Genomic DNA, 14936 nt, shown 5'->3' with positions numbered 1-14936 from the left:
ATTAAGTTATACATGGAGCTGGTTACATCACTATAGAAACACATGAGCCCAATGCCAAAGAATTTTTTTTTAAAAGTTCCTTAAATACTGCGGATTGTTCTCGCTCTTGAATTCTGACATGCCTACGAAGTAGGGATTATTTGTACTCTTTCAGAATTTTATAGCTGAGATCCGTGTTCTAAAAGTCTCAGAGAAGCAAGCCCATTTTTACTTCTCAGGAAAAGACTCCTGTTTCCAAAGAAGGTCCTAAGCGCGTTCACTTAGAAGAGGGGTCCAATGTGTTCAGAAGGGGGCCTCACTCCTTAGTTACTGCGTTTAAGCTCTCAAAGCTAAAATCTTCAACTGAAGGTTTCATATATCAATAATTCTTTACTCATTGCGATCATTTTAGAAAGTTTTTGTGGCCAGGGGACAACAAAAACTGGCTTACACCACTGGTAATTACCAGTTCTGACTTTTACAATAGAAGTAGTAACAGTTTCTTAACAACTCTGTGGTGAAGTTATTATATGGGTGAAATGGTAAAGAGTCCAGTAGCACCTTTAAGATTAACCAACTTTATTATAGCATAAGCTTTTGAGAACCACAGTTCTCTTCGTCAGATGCAGGACGAAGTTCACTATTTTGCAATTACAGACTAACACGGCTAAGTCCTCTGGGTCTATGGGTACAGTGCAGAAACTCTGTTAGGCTCAGCATCATCATCATCAAAAATTCTATTTATATACTGCCCTTCAAGTCAACTTAACGCCCACTCAGAGTGGTTTACGAAGTATGTTATTATTATCCCCATAACAAACTCTCTGTGAGGTGGGTGAGACTGAGAGAGCTCCAGAGAGCTGTGACTAGCCCAAGGTCACCAGCTGGCTTCAAGTGGAGGAGTGGGGAATCAAACCCAGGTCTCCAGATTAGAGTCCCGCACTCTTAACCACTACACCACTCTTTCAGTATAATGATTAAAAAAAACCTAAGAATGAAAAGAATCCTTGAGTTCTTAACATGCTACACTTTAGGTAAAAATTATTTTCAAAAACGATGGAGCATCACATACCAATAAGTTTATCATAATCTACCCCTTTGGCATTGGATGTCTGTACTGTCCATGGGTCTACAAAATCTTCATCTTCACCATCTCCTGGACCGTTACTGACTGGAGTGAAATTTGTCGGAGGGGAACCAGCTTTATATTCCTGTCCCGTTGCTGTTTTATAGCTCAGTTTTAATGACAATAATAATTTAACTGCTGCCTCAATGTCATCCTGGAGGTAAAGGGAGGGGGAAAAAAGTACAACTGTCAGGTTAAGTAAGTTCAGTGGCCTGGTATTGCACGTGCACACACACACAACATATGTGATATTTCAACAGGAAACATTAATACGCTTGAAATCAATTGTGCACCATGAATAAGAAGCCAAAAGAAAGATGGCAAGGCCTGGATAAACAAGCCCTATGAGCGGCTTAGGTAACCTTGAGCATGCCATTCAAGGCCTCCGTTTCAATTTTTCCACTGAAAAGGGAAGATAAATATTTGCTTATCACAAAGGGTAGAGCAGTTCTTAAAGGTACTTGAATCAAAAGGTTCTATTTTCTTTACAGCCTGACCATCTCTTCCATTCACCTCCCAAATCCTTCCTCAAATGCCTTTACCGGACATCCTTCAGCTTAAACGTTTAGACCACTCCTCTCATAGATTTTAAGCCAAAGCCCTTGCACTAGTATTCCTGCATATGCTTCCCCTGCTACCCTTGCACCTGCCCCACCTGCCAGTGGTAGTGTGGCGGTCAGAGTGTCAGACTCGGATCCGGAAGACCCTGGTTTGAATCCCCACTTTGCCATGGGAAGCTGCTGTCTGACCTTGGGCCAGTCACTCTCTCGTAGCCTAACCTAACTCACAGGGTTGTTGCAAGGATAAAATGGAAGAGTGAAAAATGATGTAAGCGGTTTTGGGACCCCGCTGGGGAGAAAGGAAGCAAATGAATAAGTATCTGCTCTTGTCAAAGCTCTTTAAGGCAGGGACTCGTCTTGTAGTTTATGTCATGCTACAAATAAAAAGAACAAGCATTACGTTTACTGAATTAAGTCCTGCGTATTTCCTTTCTGTCTATGTGGCCTGTTTAATTATTGTTTTTATACAATGTATTTTAGAAGTTTGTTTTAATGTTATGGATTGTGTGTTGCCTTGGGGACCCTAAGCTCGGTGGAATGGGGGCATAAAATGTTTTAAATAAAATAAAAGGAATTTAATAAAGTGCACATGTACGGACACTGTGTGGGTTGCCACAAGATCCTGGCCAATGAAGGCTAAGGTAGTACATTAAACTGAACACTGAATGCATTGACTCTGTTCAGTTCTGTTGTCCTCGTTAGCTTCCATTGGCAAAGCAGTTTAAACAGAACCGGATTTTAAGTCTCAGGTGTCCTAGTGTTTAGGTCCAATACTCTAAAGTGTTCGCGGACTGTGGTTCTGTTCACATCATCATCCAATACATCCTTAGCTGATGAAATAATGATTTCAGTTTGTAAACGTCAAGACACAACCTCATTGGTGGCAGTCATAATGTTTCACCCAGAGACATGAGAAGTCTCTAAAGAAATGCAGAAGTGACAATAATGTAGAATTAGAAATGCGTGACCCTGAATTCCTTTTGAGCCCTAAGAGAACAGCTCAGGTTTCACTAAGGGTAAAGGGGGGGGGGGAGAAAAGAAGGTGCCAAGGCCAGAGATAACTATGATCACCTTATTCAGTATATAAAATACTGGATACTTTCTTTGGGAACTTCATTTCATCTTTTGCTAAAGACTTCCTTTTTACATTAAAAACTAGTAACAAAGCCTGTTGTGGGAAAAAATACAATGGGCTCTAGAAAAGGGAGGGCGTGAAGGCAGGCATTACCTCCTCCTCCTCCATGACTGATCCTGGCTGGGTGAAGGAGGGGGGGGGGACATTGCCGCCTGCACCTCTCCTAATCCTGGCCGGGTGAAGGGGTGGGAGGGCATTGCCACCAGCTCTGCTACTGATCCCAGTTGGGTGAAGGGCATTGCCTCCTGCTCTGAGCCTGATTCTGGGCAGGTGAAGGGGGGAGCGGGCATTTCTGCTTGCTCCGCGCCTGATCCCAGCCAGGTGAAAGGGGGGCAGGCATTGCAACCTGCTCCATGCCTGATTCTGGCAGGGTGAAGGGGGGAACGGACATTGCCTTCTGCTCTGCGCCTGATTCTGGCCAGGTGAAGGGGGGTGGACACTGCAGCCTGCTCCACATCTGATTCCAGCTGAGTGAAGGCAGGGGGGGCAGGCATTGCCATTTGCTCCCCTCCTAATCCCAGCTGTGTGAAGGCGGGGGGCAGGCATTGCCGCCTGTTCCACATCTGATTCCAGCCTGGGCTTCCCACCACAGCCCACTCTCTGGGCTGCCTTGTCTGTGCTTTCCTCCATGGCAGGGCCCTCTGGAGGTGCACCAGAGTAGGAAGTGAGCTGTCAGAAACACAGTTAGCCTCTTATATAATAGAATAAGTATCATTTGTATAGAAGGGTAGTTACAAAGTATCAAAGAGTAGAAATCTAATATATCTGTTATATAGCATGCCAAAAACATGTGGCTCTACCTATTCCAGAGGTAAATTTCCCAATGCAAATGGAGGAGACACCCCCACCCAAACAGTAAAAACCTTACTCTGATTTTCTGCCCACTGTTCTGACCACTTGTCACTGTGCATATAAAAGAGGAAAGTAGCCAAACAGAAAGAAAGGGAGAAAAGTTTATAGAAAAGCACGGTTTTGGTCATTAAAAGGTTAGCTAACTCAGGTGCGGCCACCTTGCAGCTTCCCTTCTCCTGACAAACACTGCTGGGGGCGGGGGGAAGAGGAAGAGGGTGACTGGGTGAACCTCGAACCCCCATCCTTTTTCAAAGCTGAGAAAGAGCAGGCAAGCGGCCTGCCTGGCAGGGAGCCAGACTGATGGAGGGGAGCCCAAGTGAGGCACACGACAGCAACAAGATCTTGATTGCTGGGTGAATATGATTGTGTGTGTGACATACTTCGACAAGGGTATTACATCACGCCATTCTGGTGCACTCAAGGCATTTGGCTTGACCACCAATGGGGTCCAGAGGGTGGACTAGAAAGGTCTGCTCCAGCAGTTTTTGTGCCCTTAAACAAACTGGAAACACCCCCCCCCCCGGTTAATAATGCTGCTTATCGACGGCCGTGGTTGCTTCCTGGGTGACCTTGGGCTAGCTGCACACACTCAACCTAACCTAGCTCAGCCTAGCATTTACTATTGAAAGGGGGCGGGGGGTGGAATGAACCCAAAAATAGGAGCAAAGAGGCACAGAGAGTTACTTGGGAAATCTTATGTACACCTCCAACTGAGGGAATTTGGAAAGTTATTCATTTAATACATTTTATCACGCCCTTCTTCCAAGAACCACTCAGAGGTCCCCCCTCTTTCATTTAATTCTCTCAACAACTCTGTGAGGTAGGTTAGGCTGAGGGAGAATGACTGGCCTCTCTCTTGGTGAGTTGTTTTTATGGTGAATGCGGATCTGAACTTTGGTACTTCTAGACCTAGTCCAACCCTCTTAACTGTTGCACACACGGCCCTGCTAAACTGTTATTTTATATCGTGGACTGTAGAAGTTTGGTTACTAGGCTCTTTCAAAAGACTGCATAACCGGATTCTACCGAAGAATACTTTGCCATTGGGATAATGTAATGTAATGGCAAAACTGACATTGCCGAAAGCAGAGTTTTAAAAATCCGTACCTTTGGTGCTTTCTCTGCTTTTAGTGATCTGACTTTTTCTCCCTGTGTGGTTACTTGTTCAAACAGTTCAAGCGGATTACGAGAGCAAAAGCCACCGTTCTGAATGTCTGCCATTTTCAGGAGTGTAGAAGATCTTTTTATTAGTAGTAGTAGTAGTATTTACAAGTTAAAGCGCCTCTTGTAACTTCTTTCTATGCAGAAACTTCAAAAATACTGGAGGAGTCTAGGAAATAAAACAAGTCGGTTTTAATCCTATGTTGCCATTTTTATACACATCGCGTTGTTAAAATATACTTCTCGCATGCAACCACAGGGAATATATTAACATTTTCCAAAGATTCTACTTAGAAAAAAAACCAATACCCTGAGGGTATATGAAGAAGATCATCTAGCAATCAACTTGCAGGTCCTCGAGGGTTTATACTACTAGAAATGGTACAAAATCGTAAGGTCACCAGCTGTTACGCCACAGAGCTGATGTACTGCTTCAATTAGGCATGACATTTACAAGAAAACCCCATGCACGAGCCCAGGCAGTCTACACATTTGTTTGTCATCTAGGACAGTGTCCCCTACTCTCTCTGTGCCTCCACCCCCTTCCCTCCCCAGCTGATCTTTTAGAGTTTGGTTTGAAATGAATTCTGTAGTTTATTTCTATAGAACTTTTTTCTGCACAATGCAGCTGCTGAAGCTGTAGTCTGAACATAGCGATTGGTGGAGGGGAAGGGTTCCTTCTTCCTTGTTCTTCGCCAAGCATCGGCCTCCCAACAAAACGACCTTGTCCACGTAAGGAAAAGATAGAAGTCCTCACAGCAGCACCATCTTATGCATGTTCGCTCTGATACAAGTTCTGCAGAGTTCAATGGGGCTCATCACACAGGATTGCAGCCTTATCAGGAAGCCTCAAGAAGGCCCAATGAGAATGTCAACCTGCCCACCCCAGTCACCTCTATTGCACTCTTTACAGCCGTATGTTTTCAACAACTTTTGCTCCATTTCTTTTAATTTTTCTAGACAGCAGTTCGAACCCTTTCCATTCCAGTAATTCCCAGAAAGCCAAAAGCTGAAAACCGTCTCCTATCAGGTTTAAACGTTGCAACCCTATGGTTTGCAGTAGGAAACATCAGCACTTTCAAGGGCTTTCTTATAGAGTTTTTAAAGACCTCACTGCCCTTCAATATGTATTGGGGTAGACGACCTTTTTAGGTGCCTGTAACTCCCCCACAGCCATGTACTGGGACGATGCTGGCATGCCAGCAAACGAAGCAGCAGGGGGAAAAAAAGCAAAGTTGTGCTTGGCTAGATACATGTTCTGGATGACTCTGGTCAGGCCTGTTTCAGATACAAGGCATGCACTTAAGCTCTGAGCATCTAGTTAGCTTTTCCTGTATCAGATCATTTCATTCCTGGCAAGAGGTACGCCACAGATAACATCTTAGGTTTGTTACTGCGTATTACGCACAAGTAATACAATTAGAGAGATTTTGCTTCCGTTTTGAGCTTTTTATTATAATGAAATAATTATTCAGTATTCTCGATATCAACTCCGTCAACAGAAAATCATACCATCAATTATAACTACATTGATCATTAAAGCTGAGCAATTACTTGAGTCCAAAGAAGTATCTTCCCCAAAGATATGAAGGTCACAGGCAAGGAGCCCCTCCAAAGAAGAAGCTCGCTATCAGTTTAGCTTCTCATATTCATAGGGTTTCAGAACGTTTTCTTAACAACAGCTGCTTCTGAGACTCAAATTCTTGGCTAACTTATTATCTTATGATTTCATACACCAAACAAGATTTTCCATATTTGAAACATCTTCTTGAAACATATGAAAATAGCTAGTTCATTCTCGCTCCCTTTTGTGTTAACAAAGTCTATGTAGAATGAGTGATTACAAGTTTCTCGTACATCTGAATATCTTTGGGCCCCCCACCCGTATATCTATAATATTGCCAGCTTCTATGAAGTTAGATATTCCTGCCATTTTCAGATATTCCTTGCGCTTGGGCCTTTGTACTTTATATGAGTTAGAAGGCTCTTCTAATTTACGTATGGCAATACAACTGTATAAATCTATTGTTTTATGTCACTCTCCAAGGTTGTTAGATTCTAGGCCTCTAGTCTCCCTTTGTGGCCTATCTAGTTACGGGGCTGGGCTAGCCCTGTTTCTGTATATATAGGTGTCTTGAGTAACTTTCTTGGTCATATCCAGCAATTGTTCCACTAAGTTCTAGCCATATCCATGACATACACAAAGCGCAAACTGAGTCCCAGTAGCACTGGAAGCACCTTGGGGGATCACCTCAGTCCCTTGGATGCAGATCGGCCCTGAATGCTGAGGAAAATGGTCTGGCGTGTGGTTGTTTAGCATGCGAGCTGGCGGTTGCTTACTCTTGCCACCCATCACCTTGCAATTGCTTTGGTGTCCTCATAACTGTTTTAACCTGCTGAGAAAATGACTGAGAGTTTAACATCTTCTTTCCCTTGCACTCACTGTATTTCTCTTTGGCCCCTTGACTTGGGGTCATGTACATTGGAAATAAGTATTCATCGTTTTCATTCTCTCTTAAAAACGGTCTTTGGACTTTTCACTCTGCTTGGGGATTGCAATTGTATTATTATTAAACTTTCAGGAAAATGTATTAGTGCTTTCTCCTCAGCCCTCAAGAATGCACTGATGCTATTTTATGTTTTGAGAACTCCTTTCAGTCATCTGAAAACAATACTAGGGTGCTGATTGTCTAGGTGTCAATTATGCTTAACCAAAAAATTATGTTTAGTAACCCCACTGAACATCTAAGTCCACAAGCTCTAATTGTAGTTTAAATCTGTCAGTGCTTTTCTACCAATCATTTAATGTCGTTTTACTTGTTTAAAAAAAAAAGTAACTGTAAGCTTACTTATACAACTGCAAACAATTTATACAAATGAGGAAATAAAGTACAATTTCACCCTCTCTTCTGTATTGAAAGTGGGCTCACCAAGCGGATGCACATCCAAGTGGTTTTTGCCCACTACATTTTCTTAAAGCAGAGATGGGATGTTATCAGCTACTGGTCCCTTTTCTCTCTGTAGTTCTCACTTGTTCAAACACCTAATGCAATTGCAGGTGTTTGAACAGAACCTAGCCACACTGATTTTCTCAGTTCTCAATCTATCCTACGGCAGAATAGGACATCCAATATAACTAAAGCTAAAGCATGATTGGCAGATACGTACCAAGTCTATCCTTGAAAATGTATAGGAAGTGAGATTCTACAGCCTTCCAAGGCAGTTTGTTCAATTGCTGAATAACCCATAGCAGAATTTTTAAGACATAAACACACACAATCACACACACTTTTTCTTCTCCAGAAGTCAGAAAAGCTCACACTTAAGGAAGTAATCTAACCTCACAGGTGCTCACTTTCCCAGGTTATTTAAAAAGAACTGTTCTCCCTATAGCTACATGACAGGGAAACTTTACATTCTTATATGACTGTATTAGATTACTGTATAATTTAAACCAGCACTAGTGCTATATTGATGGCTCTGTTGCAAAACCAGTAAAGATCAAAGTGTGCAATATACAATGCATAGCTAACCAGAGCTAAGAAGATCCTTCATCTGTTTTGAGCTTTTTTTCAGCCATAGAATAATATGGTACTAGTTTTCAAACTGTATTTTGGATACCCCAGGGTTCATTGGAAGTGTACCAAACATTCCTTAATCAAAAAAATCAATAATCACTGACAGGCCTTCCTAGAAGCAGCTTCCTCACTGCAATATGCAGCCACAGGAGACAAAATCTAGGAGGCAGTATTAAATTATGTAGGATGACAACGAGGCCCAAGAGACATGACCAACTCAGACATAGCCAAACTAGAAACGTCAGCATCCTTAGGCGCAACACAGTAACAACAACATTCGATTTATATACCGAACGACTTAACACCCACTCAGAGCAGTTTACAAAGTATGCCATTATTATCCTCACAACAAAACACCCTGTGAGGTGGGTGGGGCTGAGAGAGCTCCGGAGAGACGTGCGTGACTAGCCCAAGGTCACCCAGCTGCCTTCAAGTGGAGGAGTGGGGAATCAGACCTGGTTCTCCAGATTAGAGTCCTATACACTTAACCACTATACGAAACCACTACACCAAACAAGAATGCTGAGACCATTTTAAAATTCTGCAAGGGCATGATTTTCAGTTTGCTACATGTAACTGTAAAACGCTTTAAGGATGGAATGTGTTCACTTCCCAGCAGTTACTTATTAGCATCAGTGAGGGACTTTCCCCTTGAAACTGCACCTAGAGAGACTGTGCACAGGGACGTTCGTCAGAGAGGACAAGGTCGAAGAGGTAGAAACCGTAAGTCATCATCACTGCATGGGACTTACACAATGTCTAGGAAATTGCACTGCAATTCTAGATGATCCCAAGCTACATTATTATGTAGACTGATCTCTTGGGAATGTTTGCCTATTCGGGACTTGCCACAGCACAGGGGTTGGATTCTTCTCATCCAGCCCTATAATTATATAATCGATAATTCGATTTTTGAAGAACATAGTCAGGAAGGTAGATTTCGAGTCAAAGAAAAGAGCAAGGAGCTGCTGATGCACTGAAGGCATTCAGTTTCCTTGCTAAGCATATTGTGGGGGGTGGGACAGAATTGCTTATATTTCTGACCCCCGCCTTTGCCAGATTCTTTCCACTGTGGTATGCCCTGAATGACTGAGATCTATATTAAGACAGAAAGTGGTTTTTTTAGTCTTCATAAATGTTACACAAAACATTCTATGATAGCAACACATTGTACATCAGCCAGTCATTGCTATGTTTAATTGAGCTGCTGAACTTCTTAATCTTACGATGCATTATAACAGCACATATTGTTAGATATTGTTTATCAACATATACTAATAAATGTCATGAAAATTTAAAAATAAATATTTCTTTTCAAAAGAAAATTCTGTCTTATACTGAGGCAGACCATTGGTCTACTTAACTTAGTCCATCTACTGTGATGTGCAATGATTTTGCAAGGTCTCAGGAATAGGTTTTCCCAGCCTTACAATTGGTGATCTAGTGATGCCAGGGATGGAGGTGGAGGAAGATTAAATCCTACTTTTAATGTCAAGTCAAGTCAGCCTTTATTGGCACATATCAGCAATTCAAGTTATTATGGAATAGACAAATTAAAAAGATACTGCATTACAAGTATATAATACAATCGTAACTTATTTCTGTGATAACCTTTGATGCAAGTTCAAAGCAGCATGGACAAACTTAGCTACCAATCATTCAATAGTCTATAAACTTTGAGCAAGTCAGAACAATCCATCATACTAGCTAGAGCAGATTTTAAATGTGTGAGACATATATCAGCATACAAATGATAATGCAGGAGAACATGTGTAATTGACTCAACACATTTTAATGTCTTGGCGGGGGGGAATCGGGAAGAAGACAAACAGAATAGGGGTCACTAAAACCTAATGACATATATAGGAGAATTGTAGAATGGACTGTTTCCTGACCAGTGATGCAGGGTGGAAATTTTCCCACCATGCGCATGCAAATATAGTCTTAATCTATCTATAGCTGTCAGGGCTGTAGTGCTGCATAGCTGTCATGACAAATGGGGCTAAATGTGGGAAATGAACCATGGACATACCATAGCACTTGTACATGGTCCAGGCTTGTACATAGTCTGCTAGCCTGTTTTTGCTAACGTTATCCAAGTTTTGCTAACATTATTTAAATAAGAAAATTTTCAAAGGCAAATTTTCCAAGAAAAGCCACATTGCCAATCCTAACAGACTGCAGCTGGAAGACCACATTTTGGGATTACCCCTCCACCCACCCATGTTGAAAATTCCTTGCAAGTAGAAAACCAGCACAGTAAACAAGAGCAAGAGCTAGTATGATGTAATGGCTGAAATATCATACTAAGATCTGGGAGACCTATAATAGAATCCTAGCCAATGTTAGTATTAACTTATACTATGTAATTAGCCTTGAGTCTCAGTGAGAAGGGCAGACTATAGCTAACAAATATATTTTTAAAAATTAAACATTTATTTATGTAAAATTCTCTGCCACAGAAACTCAGTGGGTGACTTTGGGCCATCACTCTCTCTGCCTTACTTACCTTTCACAGGATGGTTCCCGAGGATAAAATAGAGAACGGGAGAATGACGTTATAACCCACTTTCATAGATCCAGAGGAGTTAGCCATGTTAGTCTGTAGTAGCAAAATAGAAAAGAGTCCAGTAACACCTTTAAGACTAACCAACTTTACTGTAGCATAAGCTTTCTAGAATCAGTTTTCTTCGTCAGATGCATCCCTCCATGCATCTGACAAAGAGAACTGTGATTCTCGAAAGCTTATGCTACAGTAAAGTTGGTTAGTCTTAAAGGTGCTACTGGACTCTTTTCTATAACCCACTCTGGGTCCCCAGTGGGGAGAAAGCTGGGATTTAAATAGTTGCCAGCTCCGAGTTGAGAAATTCCAGGAGATACGGGCGACAGGACCTGGGGAGGACAGCTTTTGGTGAGGGACCTCAATAGGATATAATGTCACAGTGTCCATCCTCCAAAGCTGCCATTTTCTGAAACTGGTATCTACAGCCTGGAGATCAGTTGTAATTCTGGGAGATCTCCAGCCACCGCCTGGAGATCTCCCGGGATTACAATTGCTATCTAGACAAATACAGAAAGGAAACAGGGTTTGTCTCTACTGAGCTCCTTTTCTATTTGTAAGGAAAGAAACAGCCGTCACCCACGCAGCCGGTGCCTGTACAGGGACTCCTCCACCGAGCCTTTCAAGGCAGAGCCTGTCCTTCTCAAGGCGCATGAAGAGAGGACGGCTCCTGTGCCGGGCTAGGGGAAAGAGGCCTTCCACCCTCGGCCTGCCCTCTCCCTCGGAGCCGTCTTACCTGCCCGCAGGACTCGCCGCTTCTCTCGGCGCTTGCCAGGCCGGCAAAGACCCAATTGCATCAGCAAGGCAAACCGGCGCGCCGCTCCTCTCAGTCCGACTGGGAAACACGTCCCCCGTCCGGAACCAATGAGAAGGGCCAGTTCCGAGGCGGGGGAAGCGAACAGCGAAAAGAAGAAAGAAAGGTTTGTCTTGAGATCCGCGTCCGGAGAGAAGCGGCGCCTGCGGCGGGAGGTCGAGCCAGGTGGCTCCGAAGGGAGGATAGGGATATAGAAATGTTGGAGGCCAGGGTCGAGTTTGTGGGGGGACTTTGTGAGGGAAGGACTGGCGAAGCTAAAGCACTTAAGGCAGTGTTTCAGTGAAATGTGTCCCCCTCTCTTCATAAGCGTTGCTGCAATAGGTTGCTGACTTAGGGTTGCCACCTCCCGGTGGTGGTTGGAGATCTCCTGGAATTACAACTCATCTCCAGGCCATAGAGGCCAGTTCTCCTGGAGAAAATAGCAGCTTGGGAGGTGGTGGGGGACTCTAAGGCATTATGCCCCACTAATGTTCCTCTGCACCCGAACCCCCGCTCTGTCCACCACCAAAATCTCCAAGCTGGAGGTGGCATCCCAGGCGCTCTCTCTCTGGGAACTTTCAAGGCACTGGCTGGGCACGTGGGGTAAGTTTTAAGCTCAAGAGCTGCCTTTGCTTCTTGGTAGCGGAGAAAGAATGTTTCTTTGCAGTGTATGATCCTATGAAGAGTTAAAGTGGAGTAACTGCTTGAATAGTTAAACAGAAGTCCAGTGTGGCGCCTTGAAGAGCAACAAAAGCATAAACCTCTTAGAAGTTGGGAAAGGTTTCTTGCAGTGCAGTCCTATGCAGAGTTCTCCATCCCCCCAGCAAAACTACTGATTCTTCACTTTTATTCAAGTCCTGTAGCACCATAAAAGACCATCAAAGTTTCCACAGACATTAAGGTGCTCCTGGACTCGAATCTTGATGATCTACTGCGGATCAACACAGCTACTCACATGAAACTTTGTTTTTATTAATTTTAGAGAGTCACTTCCACCCAGGAACCAGGAAGTGATGTTATGGCGTTGTGTTATAGGATTTCCCCAATTTCTGTGGTAAACACTATAGAGACTGGGAAGATTCCTAGAGCACTGAAATTATGGCACTTCTGGGTTCCAGCTGGTGTAATGGGTTCCATGTTCAAACTACTGTTATTGTTAGGAAGTTTCTAATATTCAACTGAAATCTACCCCTCTGTAACTTAAAACCATTAAATCTAGTTTTTTCCTATGGAGCAGGAGTGAGCAAGTGGTTGTCCTCTCTTATGTGAGAGGATTTCAGGTAGTGGAAGATCATGATCATGTCTCCTTTGAGCCATCTTTAAGCTAAACAGAGCTAATGCCTTCAATCTTTCTTTGTAGGGTTTGTCCTCTAGACCCTAAGCCATCTTTGCTGCTTTCCTCTGAACCCATGGGTAGTGATACTTCCCATTTTTGAGTCAGCTGCACAATTACATCAATTGCTGTCCTTCCTTCAAAGAGTTTGAGGCATATGCTTCTCCTTTGCTCTATTTATCCTTACAACAACCATGTGAGATAACTCAGGTTGAGAGAGAATGGGTCTGAGGTTGTCTGTTAAGTTTCCTGGCATGTGAAAACTTTAACACAACATTTTCTAGACTATCCCTGGATAGTGTGGTATAATGGTAAGAGTGTTGGACTTGGGGTCTGGTAGACCCAGATTCAAATCCCTGCTCTGCCATGAAAGCTCATTAGGTGATCTTGGGCCAGTCACACTCTGCAGGGTTGTTGTGAGGATAAAATTGGAGAGGAGAATGATGTAAGCCACTTTGGGTCCCCATTGAGGAGAAAAGTGGGATATAAATAAATAAATAGCCACTACACGACACCAGTATTCCTAAATGAGTTGTTTTTGGATGTCTATTAAGGCCACCCTTCATTACTCATTTTACAAGTCTTACTCATACTTCGTTGTAAATGTTATTAGAGTAATGATGGATGTAATTGTCAACACAGAAATAGAAACTAGATGAATCATAGAATCATAGGGTTGGAAGGGACCTCTAGGGTCATCTAGTCCAACCCCCTGCACAATGCAGGAAATTCACAACTACCCCCCCCCCCCCACTGCCCCCGCTCTATGCCCAGAAGATGGCAAAACACCTCTAGGATGTAGGGATGAAACTTTGTATACTGAGTTGGCAGGTGATTGTAAGAGCATCTTGTTTTTCTTTATAGTGGAAGACTGTTTTGAAATATAAATTCTTCTCACTGCAGAAACTGTTTACCATGATGTTCTGAAGACGGAAGGTAAAGGATTTTCATCCAACTGGTTCAATGAATTCCTTGGTTGCATACGATGATTCAGACTCTGAGACGGATACTGGCAAGTCTGAAGATACTCTTAGCAGAGGAGTGAATCTTGCAAATCCTGCTGTGACTGCTGCTGGATCCGGTGGTGAATTCGATGCAGTTTATGAGAGCAAAATCCAGTCTGTAGACTACAGGGCTGGTTCCAAAAGGAACATTACCCACAAAGATCTCTCTTTATATCATGCAAATGCTACAGCTCATCCCAAGAGAGATTATCCTGCTGCAGCACAAATGGCTATTTGGAGCCCCAAGCAATCATTGAGTCCTTTGCAGAAACCTCAATTACTTTCTGAAAATGAGGATTATTCTCTGAAGAGGGCCCATGAGGATGGTGGTGTTACCCTACGGGGACTTAGCCCGTACATTCCTAAAAGACTGAGAAAGGGAAAAAATCCAGAAACCGAAGATTGTGGAGAGAGCACAAATAGCTTGGCCAAATTTGGTGTTGCAGGAGATCGAATGTCCATTAATATTTCCAAGTACATCATGCCATACATAGGATCCAAATACGGGGTGACAGCAATTCCCACAACCTTGGTGTTTCATATGTCTGAACACAGCGGCGCGGTCAACATTGTCCGGTGGTGTCCTGTACAGAAGTGGAGCCACATGTTGCTATCTGCATCTATGGATAAGACTGTCAAGGTAATGCAGTGCAGAATGGATGAGTTTGGGTCGTTCCCTGCTTACAGAAAAAGGAACAAATGCTTTTTACAGAAGATAACGTGAAACTAAGGGAGTAACTGTGAGCCCCCCCTCTTTTTGATGCTACAGGTTATTTTTATGTCTAAGTGTGTTTCTGTCTGCCTACTGGATGGGTTGAGTTTGCTTTGTATGTAGTTTTGTATTGACAAACTACT

The 14936-nt window shown here is 43.1% G+C and overlaps 2 protein-coding genes across 3 annotated transcripts in view; one reads left to right on the top strand and one right to left on the bottom strand.

The window, feature by feature from the left end:
* Positions 1 to 11764, bottom strand: part of WARS1 (tryptophanyl-tRNA synthetase 1) — a 28374-nt gene extending 16610 nt beyond the window's left edge. The window contains exons 1-3 of the mRNA XM_054972009.1: positions 11688 to 11764; positions 4760 to 4982; positions 1052 to 1259 (exon numbers count right to left, since the gene is read on the bottom strand). Coding sequence (XP_054827984.1) covers positions 1052 to 1259; positions 4760 to 4873 — 322 coding nt within the window. The 5' untranslated portion in view covers positions 4874 to 4982; positions 11688 to 11764. The remainder of the gene's footprint in view (positions 1 to 1051; positions 1260 to 4759; positions 4983 to 11687) is intronic.
* A 60-nt stretch (positions 11765 to 11824) lies between these two features.
* Positions 11825 to 14936, top strand: part of WDR25 (WD repeat domain 25) — a 148014-nt gene continuing 144902 nt past the window's right edge. Inside the window, exons 1-2 of one of the 2 annotated variants that reach the window (XM_054969965.1) lie at positions 11825 to 11871; positions 13981 to 14721. In XM_054969965.1, coding sequence (XP_054825940.1) covers positions 14041 to 14721 — 681 coding nt within the window. In that variant the 5' untranslated portion in view covers positions 11825 to 11871; positions 13981 to 14040. Of the gene's footprint in view, positions 11872 to 12052; positions 12348 to 13980; positions 14722 to 14936 lie in introns of those variants that run through there. The other variant, XM_054969966.1, reaches the window with a different exon arrangement.

Source organism: Eublepharis macularius, chromosome 2 (assembly GCF_028583425.1).
Source record: "Eublepharis macularius isolate TG4126 chromosome 2, MPM_Emac_v1.0, whole genome shotgun sequence".
In the NCBI taxonomy this organism is placed as follows: Eukaryota; Metazoa; Chordata; class Lepidosauria; order Squamata; family Eublepharidae; genus Eublepharis; species Eublepharis macularius.
This window is presented reverse-complemented; position numbering and strand designations above follow the sequence as displayed.